This window comes from Sinocyclocheilus rhinocerous, unplaced genomic scaffold (assembly GCF_001515625.1).
Source record: "Sinocyclocheilus rhinocerous isolate Xijiao unplaced genomic scaffold, SAMN03320098_v1.1 scaffold529, whole genome shotgun sequence".
Taxonomy (NCBI): domain Eukaryota; kingdom Metazoa; phylum Chordata; class Actinopteri; order Cypriniformes; family Cyprinidae; genus Sinocyclocheilus; species Sinocyclocheilus rhinocerous.
This window is the reverse complement of record NW_015635521.1, coordinates 676,996-687,093: the sequence shown is the minus strand read 5'-3', so window position 1 is coordinate 687,093 and position 10,098 is coordinate 676,996. Positions and strand designations below refer to the sequence as shown.

General features: G+C 37.7%; 2 protein-coding genes across 5 annotated transcripts in view; one reads left to right on the top strand and one right to left on the bottom strand.

Moving 5' to 3' along the window:
• Window positions 1-8,330, bottom strand: part of LOC107746964 (protein cordon-bleu-like) — a 118,557-nt gene extending 110,227 nt beyond the window's left edge. For all 4 annotated transcript variants that reach the window (XM_016561324.1, XM_016561327.1, XM_016561325.1 and 1 more), the window contains exons 1-2: window positions 8,229-8,330; window positions 7,741-7,877 (exon numbers count right to left, since the gene is read on the bottom strand). In XM_016561324.1, the coding sequence (XP_016416810.1) occupies window positions 7,741-7,778 (38 nt within the window). In that variant the 5' untranslated portion in view covers window positions 7,779-7,877; window positions 8,229-8,330. The remainder of the gene's footprint in view (window positions 1-7,740; window positions 7,878-8,228) is intronic.
• LOC107746965 (C-C chemokine receptor type 2-like) lies at window positions 6,136-9,765 on the top strand. The gene is made up of 2 exons (XM_016561330.1): window positions 6,136-6,181; window positions 8,705-9,765. Exons 1-2 carry the CDS (start codon window positions 6,154-6,156, stop codon window positions 9,754-9,756), a joined length of 1,080 nt encoding a protein of 359 aa, XP_016416816.1. The 5' UTR covers window positions 6,136-6,153; the 3' UTR covers window positions 9,757-9,765.
• The last annotated feature ends 333 nt before the right edge of the window (window positions 9,766-10,098 follow it).

Below are 10,098 nucleotides of genomic sequence, written 5' to 3'. Positions count from 1 at the left end.
CCCTCGTCCCTCCGGCTCCGCCTTGGTCGGGCGTCGACCCGCCATCGCCTCTGGACACCTCTCCTCTGGCTGCACCTTGTCGCTCTGCCCCACCAGCTCCGTTGGGCTCCTTATCTGTCACACCCCTGTGGACTGTGGATTGTGGTTTCTCCCTCTGTGTCCTTATTTAGTTGTTCCTGTTCTCATTTGTAGTTAATCACCTTTATTGTGCTCACCTGTCTGCCTCTCGTTATCTGCCCTTTATTAGTTCCTGTCTCCTGTGTTCTTTGTGACTGTATATTTCAAGTTGGAAAAGACATTTAGTTCCCACTTCAAGTGAACCTTAGTTCCCAGTTCATCTACAAGATGGATTCAAATGCTGATAAAGTCAAGAAAAGATGAAGCATAAACACATGACAGTATGATTGAAATGTTAAAATGTAAAAAAAAAATTAAATTAAATAAATATTTATAATAATAATAAAATAAATAAAACACATTTATTCTGTGGCACCTAAAAAGATAATTTGGCGCCTAAGTTTTTTTCTTATAGTAGCCAATGGCTCCTTACTTGATTTTTTTTGTCTGGAGCCCTGATACAGTGTTTTGGGTCAGCTTTTTGGGCAATAAGATAACTTTGAGACAAACTCTCTGGTAGATGTGTAGCTTCCACTATAAAGGCTGTTGAATTGCGTGCTGAATAGATCTCTTAAAACACCGCCTGACAGCAGACTCCCAAAATAGTTGTGGCATTGCAAGCTATTACACAAGCACGATGCAGTCCAAAGTCCGAAGAAGACATAGACACTACTATATCCCATTCTCATCAGGGTTAAACTCTTCAGTGAGTTTGAATCACTTGCAATATCCATCTAAAAATACACTGGTCTTCCAGTGTGACCTGACATGGTCTTCGATCTACTGTACAAGTGAAGGATTTAGTGTGAGTGAAGGATTAGGCCTAGTTCACATGAACAAATATGAAGTTGGTCATGCTCCTCACATTTGGAACTACACTAACAGACCACACAGACATGCTTGTGCCAAGAACGTTGTTATATTTGTTGAGCTGATATTCCGAGAGAGACCATGACCAGATATGCAAAGCTTGTCTCTCATCTTTCAACATATGAGACATGCTCATTTGTGAGCTTTGTGAAGCATTTTTACCTAATATATTCAAAAGAATAAGTGTAAGTTTTGAAAAGAGTCTTAAAGGGGTCATATGATGCGATTTCAAGTTTTCCTTTCTCTTTGGAGTGTTACAAGCTGTTTGTGAATAGATAAGATCCCTAAAGTTGCAAAGACTAAAGTCTCAAACCCAGGTATTCGGCCAATCACAACGCATTGGATAGCTGGCCAATCACAGCTCACCTCGCTTTTTCAGACCGATGAGCTTTGTAAAAATAGACGCGTTTCAGAAAGGCGGGGCATAGAGGAGAAACAATAATGTACAGTATGTGGAAAATAATGTGTTTTTTGAACCTTAAACTGCATAAACACATTTCATTACACCAAATACACAAAATAATGTTCTTTTTAGCAACATCATATGACACCTTTAAAAGCAATATAATTTCTAAGTAAAAACTGAAACATCACTTTTCAGAAAATTAGACACTGGAGTTATGGTTCATATGCAGGGTGTGTCTATGAGCGCCAGTGAGGATTGTGGTGGGTGTGAACAGGGCGAAGGTTTTAGAGGTGCAGTGGTTAGTCCAGCTGATGGACAGGATTATCTGTTGTGGGCTCTATTTTAAGCACCAGTGACAGGGAGGTTGACATACGAAAGCAGAAATATGAGCCGCTGTGCACTGAAGCGAACAAATGAGGTTTATGCCTGTGGTGTCAATGGAAGTATTCTGGACTATAGGTTCAACAATGAGTGTTTAGATCTCATGGAATTTAATCTTGCATAGCCAGACTTTTCACTACTGGCATAAGGTTGTTGGCACGCAGCATATTATTCTGGCCAAGAACCATCTACTTAAACAGAAAGAGACTCTTTCAGAAGAGAAAGAGATGCAAAGCGACCAACCACAATTTGTTTTATTTTAACAATTTAGGGTGGAGCTAATCTGACATTGATGACACAAAAATCACAGTCTCCAATTGGTTGTACACAGACTTCAAAATTGTTTATTTGCTTGTGCTATATATACTGTGTGTGTATGTATATATGCGTGTATGTGTGTGTGTGTGTGTGTGTGCGTGCGCGTTTTTGTGACAAATGAGGACATAAATTTGTATAATGACAAGGGTATGACATAGGTATTACAAGGAGAAGGTGACTTTTCAGGACATTACCCCATGTCCCCACTTTTCAAAACGCATATAAATCACACAGAATGGAGTGTATTGAAAATCTGAAATAGCACAAAGTTTCCTGTGAGGGGTAGGTTTAGGGGAAGGGTTGGGGGAGGGCAATAGAATATACGGTCTGTACAGTAGAAAAACCATTACGCCTATGGGATGTCCCCACTTTTCACAAAAACAAACCTGTGTGTGTGTGTGTATATATATATATATATATATATATATGGAGAGAAAGAGAGAGAAAGCCACAATACATATATTACATATATAGCCACAAGCCTCATCAGGGTCCAAGCACAAACGGCTTGTGTAGACAATACAAAATACAGTTACTGGCCATGTCTCTTAAGTCCCTAACTAAATGTGCCTTGACTTCAAATTGTGTGTTTTGTTGTACTGTGTGCACATTGTATTCTGATGTGCTGTGTATATTAGTGGAAAACAATTAATTGTAGTGTGAGATCCAGCAGGAGTAAGAATTCCTAATAGAGCAAGAAAACAATTAGCCGCTAATTAAGAGTGAGACACCCACATGCAAAAGGAAAATGTATGCATGGGGGGAAAATCCTGAGACCTGTTCAGAGCTTCACCTATCACTAAAGGAAATTTAAAGGGTTAGTTCACCCCAAAATAAAAATTCTGTCATTAATTACTCCCCCTTATGTCGTTCCAAACCTCTAAGACCTTGTCTTTGGAACACAAATTCAATAGTCTTGTGGGCAGCACGCCGACATAGTGTCATTGCGGTTTGGGCGTCCTGAGTTTGAATCCCGGCTCGTGAACCTTTCCCGATCCCGCCCCCTCTCTCACTCCCACTTCGTTTTCTGCCACTACACTGTCCTATCTAAATAAAGGCAAAAACTCCAAAAACAAATCTTAAGAAAAAAAAATAGTCCGTGCGAAATTAGTGGTTCAACCTTAATTTTATGAAGCTACGACAATACTTTTGTGCGCATTCTGCACAAAGAAAACAAATCCACTTTATTCAACAATTTCTTTTTTTCCCGGTCAGTCTTCCTGCATTGAATAAAGTCATTATTTTTGTTTTCTTTGCACACAAAAAGTATTCTCGTAGCTCCATAAAATTAAAGGGGTTATGGACTGCCTATGTTTTTTTATTTTGTACTGTTCTCTAAGGTCCACTTATAATGTTATCAAGATTTTTACATCAAAAAACACCATAATTTAGAAGTAATAGGCTATTTTCTGTCCTGTTTTTGAACACGCTCATCTGAACGCTCTGTTTTTAATAGGTGTGGCATGATGTAGACTCGGAAGTAAACGCCCACTGCTATTATTGGTTAACACTTGTGTATGTTTGACAGCCTACATCCTTCACAGATGGACGCTGTTGTGCTTTAGGTTAAAACCGCATACTCATATTTACACTGAATCGTTCCCTATCCCCTATATAGTGCACTACGTGCCATTCACCGTACAGAAAATACTAATTCTGTGAACAAGTGACCGATTACAGCAGCAGCTTCAGCATCTATAGTGTAGGGCGCGGGACACTTCAGATTCTAGGGAGCATTTGATTGGACAGAAAGTTTGATGAGAAGCTGAAGTACAGGGTGATGTCATCAAAATCGTTGATCCATATTGGCGGAAGTGAGAGACCGTAAGTTTTGAATGCTTATATCTTATAAACGTGAATTTTGTCACTGTTTTGGAGCACACTAGCTTATAGATAACCTTAAGGCTTTACACCAAATACACAAAATAATGTTCTTTTTAGCAGCATCATATGACCCCTTTAACATTCAAATAGTGTTTACTCCCAGCGTGCCTAGCGTTTATTATTCTTTTGCGGTCTGCCTGATTGGCTCCATTTAAGCAGGATCCTTGGATCCGTTGGTCAAAATCTTTGTCAGCTCATGAATAAAATAGCCTGCTGTTACACTACAGAAGTGTCAATCTATATGTAGGACGCATTACAGTTTTCTATTTATTCATAAAGAACTTTGACAAATATTATATAACAAATTGAAGGACAGGACCTTCCTTGTCTGCTGATACAAACACTACTTAACAATATGAATAATCAAATCCCCAACCACTTTACAACTGTCTTCCCAGAATGCTTATAGATAACCTTAAGGCTTACATATTCATACTAAAAGCCAAAAAACTTCAATTTTGATTTCATGGGGACTTTAATTTTTCATCTACTAACAAAGTGTTCCAATACAAGGGATCTTGTGCGTGAGCTAACACTTAAACTCACTTCATAAACAGATATCAGGATTCCTACCCCTTTTTGTAGACAAAATTCTGATATTAGAATAGAACTACATGTTGTCTAGGTAGCAAAATATCTATGGTAACATCCTAAACTCTAAAATGACCATATAAACTATGATTTAAACAGCTTTACAGTTCAAATATCAACAAGTGTTATAAAATGATAAACATCACATTTCTGCCTAATATGATTATGTATGTTATATATAATTGGTCTGCGTTTTCATTCAATCTGTCTGCTTTTTTTTTGTTCAAATTCATTGCATAATATCAAAACTGAGACCAAGAATGTAACAAAAGTTACTTCATTCTGAATCTCATTGGATACTCATAAACATTTTGAGAAGATAGCGGTGGGAATGCTCAACAACTGTTCAAGCTTTAAATAACCACAATCGTCCACTGCTTTAGCTATGTAATGGGGTCTGATTACAAAAAAGTAAAGGGGGGCTATGGGTAAGATCCACAAAGCAGACTGTTGTGTTGTCAGAGAGGGGACACTGGCTAACATTTAAATGGCTTGCTGAGATACGTTACCATCGCCAGAAGTTTCTGTTCTGGAGAGGAATTTGTCACACCTGTGTTAACTTCTCATGAGGACTGACTTGAATGCCAAATACACAGTCAATTTAAGGTACTTAATTTGGAGGTAGAAAAGCTCAGCAAACATGCCATTCGATAAAATGGAATAATGAGCTATTGAGTCAAGAGCGGAGGTCACAAAAGGTGTGAGAGGTGGAATACAAAAGCACCACTGGCACATGAACAGACAGTTATTTGTTTTCATTTCCTAGTTACTCTTCTCTCATGTAGCTGCTAGAACAGAGCTTTTTTTTTGTGAGTGAGATTAATTAATGCATATTCATATTTATTTTAGAACTACAGTTGCATCTTCTGATTTCTCTCAACATGGGGACAGGAGAGCTGTCAATCAATAAATTGGAAAAAAAAAGTAACTTGCGTTACTTATTTGAAAAAGTAACTCAGATATTCTCTTGTAAATTAAAAAGTAATGCGTTACTTTACTAGTTACTTGAAAAAAATAATCTGATTCCGTAACTCGTGTTACTTGTAATGCGTTACCCCCAACACTGAGAATGACAGATGGGTAAATTCAGCTGCACCGTAACCCTAAGAGGGCCTTGTAACACTTTTTAGCAGGTGAACTTTTGTAAAAGTTAAAAGACATTTGAAGTACTGGGAATGTGTATTTTTACATAGAAAATAAGCTACATAAAAGCTTATTTAAGCTCAAATTTACATATACAAATTGTTCTGTGTTAATGCTTATTTTAATCAAATGATATTTAAATGTGTAAATCTGTGTCTGTGTGTGTGCATATTTATTTATTGCAATTACAGTTGTAGGCCTATGCCCTTTTTTCTTAACTGAAATGCCACTACTAATTTCTCAGTTTAAAAAGGCTAATGTGAATTCCCAATTAATTTATTTAATGATACAGACAGCAGTTTGAACTTTTTTAATTGGCATTATAGTGAGTTTAGGACCCGCCTCTGGGAGGTTCAGGAAATAGCACCTCCTGTGTTTGTAAAGATTTTTGACTGACAGGATCACAAAAAAATGCACAGATTCAGCTGTCATAACCAAGAGAGATGACAGAGGACCCAGGAACTGTGGCTGGTAGGTTACTAAACAGCCTATTCAATGTAATTATGCTTCATTTAAAAGTCGTTTCTACTTAATAATATACTTATAGGACATTAGAATTTGTTTTAATTGTTTTTGTCACAACAATTTTAAATAATCATTTGTTAAAAAGCAAACATTTTTTTTAAATAAATAAATGGAAAACCTGCATTATTACAATTTGATTTTATTATGAAAGTTCACCCAAAAGTGAAAATTGTAATCTTCTGTCAGTTCTGTCATTTACTTACCCTCAAATTGTTCCAACCCTGTTTTAGTTTCTTTCTTCTATTCAGTACAAAAGCAGATATTTTGAAGAATTTCAACCATCTACTGTTTGGTTTCCAACATTCTTCGAAATATCTTATTTTGTTTTCAACATTAGAAAAAAAACTCAGACAGGTTTGGAACAATTTGAGGGTGAGTAAGTGATGACAGAATTTTCATTTTTTTGTGTGAACTATCGTTTTAAACATGGAAGTCATATAGGTGAACATTTTAACGTCTCAAAAGTCGTCAGTTTACAACATGTGAAGAAAACCATGCATAGTCTGACCAGTAGATGTCAGGAGAGCACAAACTAAAATTCAAGTTCCTACTTGGGGTATCATTTTATTTAGTCTACTTTCAAACCTAAAGAAACCAATGTTGTTAAGATTTCATAATACACTATAAACATATTATGCATTATATATTATAAATATTATTATATACTATATAATTGCCAGTGTCCCCTCTCTGACAACACAACAGTCTGCTATGGGTAAGATCCACAAAGCAGACTGTTGTGTTGTCAGAGAGGGGACACTGGCTAACATTTAAATGGCTTGCTGAGATACGTTACCATCGCCAGAAGTTTCTGTTCTGGAGAGGAATTTGTCACACCTGTGTTAACTTCTCATGAGGACTGACTTGAATGCCAAATACACAGTCAATTTAAGGTACTTAATTTGGAGGTAGAAAAGCTCAGCAAACATGCCATTCGATAAAATGGAATAATGAGCTATTGAGTCAAGAGCGGAGGTCACAAAAGGTGTGAGAGGTGGAATACAAAAGCACCACTGGCACATGAACAGACAGTTATTTGTTTTCATTTCCTAGTTACTCTTCTCTCATGTAGCTGCTAGAACAGAGCTTTTATCCAAACAAGTCAAACGCCATGTCAACGTCTTTTGTTACAGACTATTAGATCTGTTATTGCAAATAAAACCAAATTTCAGAATTTTGAAAATGTTAATATATGCAAGTCATCTAATTGTGTATTATTCAGATTTGCTCATTCCACTACAGAATACCCTGATGTTCCAGTTACCTTCACACTAACTTAAAAGAGTTCAACAAGTGATTGGTGTGTGGCTTAATCACACATGGTGATCAAGATAGCTTGAAAAAAAAAATTTGTTATAATGTTATGTAATATGCACACTAGAATGCACCATCATCTGTCTATAGATAGATAGATAGATAGATAGATAGATATAGAAGCAGTTATAACACTCAAATCCACAAAAACATGAACATTTAGTAAGGGCTCTATAACAAGTTACACTCACCCTACAGGAGGTCTGATCGTGGCGTCTCCCAAATTCATCTGTCATAAACTAAATCCGCTTTGTATCAACGCAATTTACTCGTAAGTCCAGGAGGGGACATTGGAATTCGGTTTCACACTTATTCATACAAGTGTCACCTTTAAAGAAAGAACATGAAAATATACTTCAGCAGAACAAGGTAACGTTAAAGAAGAACTTCTCTACAGAAAACACAGCTGACCAGCACCAAGGTGTCACGGTCATGTATTCAGAACGACTTCACCATTTACCGCGCTCCTAGATGTTGGCAAGTGTTTGATGTACGCACTTCTGTTCTTAAATATGGAAAAACAAATAAAAGCATTCAAACGTTTCACTTGTCACAAAAGAGACTACGAACATATGCAGTATAGTCAACGCAACTATTACCTTAAAAAAGGTTCCGAGTCAAAGTAAAGCTAATATCGTCGCGGGAATACCACCAAAATATAAAGCACTGAAATACTTACGTGGATTCGGCTTCATAGACAGACAACAGCAGCGGCACAGCAGGAGCTCACAACTCGATTCTAATCTGTCCAACAGGCAGCGCCGTTCCCGCGGCTTCTCGAGCGCGCGCTCAACGGCAGCCTGAGTCAGGAATTCTGTGCGCGAGAACGCGCCCGAGAGAACGAGCCGCTGGAAGCGCGTGAGCTTTACAGTAAACAACACTGATACAGCGAGACTCTCAATAAATAACTTTCACCACCTAAAGGCGTTTATCTAAAGAACAGTTAACATTAGCTTAACTGTCAAGACGTAAATTGTACGTAATTATCAGGAGAAGTCTTATAATATCAATATGGAACTGCTATGATAACACAAGCTTTTACCATGGTAACCGTGAAGCTGCAACAAAAAAGCCTAAACATATTATGCATTATATATTATAAATATTATTATATACTATATAACCTAACAGTGTGTTATTTGTCTGCCCTCCAAGCTACAACAACAGACTACAGTGATTACTACGACCAATATGACAAAGACATTGCATCACCATGCAATAATGGCAACACAAAGGCCTTCAGCGAGGTTTTCCTTCCCACCCTGTATAGCATCGTTTTCATTCTTGGCTTCATCGGAAATGGCCTGGTAGTGTGGGTCCTGATCAGATACCGTCAAAAATCCAACATGACAGATGTGTGCCTCTTCAACCTAGCCCTATCTGACCTACTCTTTCTTGCGTCACTCCCTTTTTGGGCTCACAGTGCCATGGACGAGTGGATTTTTGGCAAATTCATGTGTCATACCATAACAGGTCTCTTCATGATGGGTCTGTATGGTAGCATCTTCTTCATGGTCCTTATGACACTGGATCGCTACGTTGTCATCGTCCATGCCCATAGTATCTTTTCCAGAAATCGGTCTGCAAAAATGGGTTTGGTTCTGGCCTCATTTGTATGGGTTCTCACTCTGTTTGCATCCCTCCCTAATATTATTTTTGCCAAAGAGAAAACGGAGGTAAGCACCAAAACATCATGCGGATCTGATTTTCCTGAAGGTACAGCCTGGATGTCATTTACTTACCTTAAGATGAACTTCCTGAGCTTGATTTTCCCTCTGATTATTATGGGCTTTTGCTATTCCCGGATCATCCCTACTCTGCTCAGCATAAAATCACAAAAAAGGCACAAAGTCATTAGACTCATCCTGGCTGTGGTGGCAGTTTATTTCGTCTTCTGGACTCCATACAACATTGTCATGTTTCTTATGTTCCTGCAGAAGCAAAGTTACTTGCTTTCTTGTGAGTGGCATACTAGTTTAAGCCTTGCCATGCAATGGGTGGAAACAATCGCCTTAAGCCACTGTTGCCTTAACCCTATCATCTATGCCTTTGCCGGACAGAAGTTCAGAAGAGCAGTTCTTAAAGTCTTAAAAGAGCAGTTTCCATTGTGCTTCAGCCAGTGCACCACTTTGTCTCGACAGTTATCTGAACGCAGAAGTTCAGTCTTCAGCAAATCTACTGAATATTCCTCCACGCAGATTGCATAGAGCAAACTTATTCCCTCAGAGTTATTTTTTCTTCAGAGTAGTTTTTCTTTTTCTTTTTTTACTTTAAGTTCCCCTTTTTAATGAATGTATATTGTGTTCTTGAAAGTTGTCTTTGTTCTGTTTTTTTAACAATTTTGTTAACAATAATGATATATGTTAAGTAGGAGAATGCAGAAGTTGAAGCTGTTGCAAATGTGCTCCTCTTTGTGCATGTATATTGCTCATATTTTAGATAGGCGAATGATACAGATAATTTAGAAATGAATGATTTCATCAGGAATTTGAAAAACTCACTTTTAGCTTTGCATCAATTTTAGTCACTAGTTAGTTTTTGCATCAGGG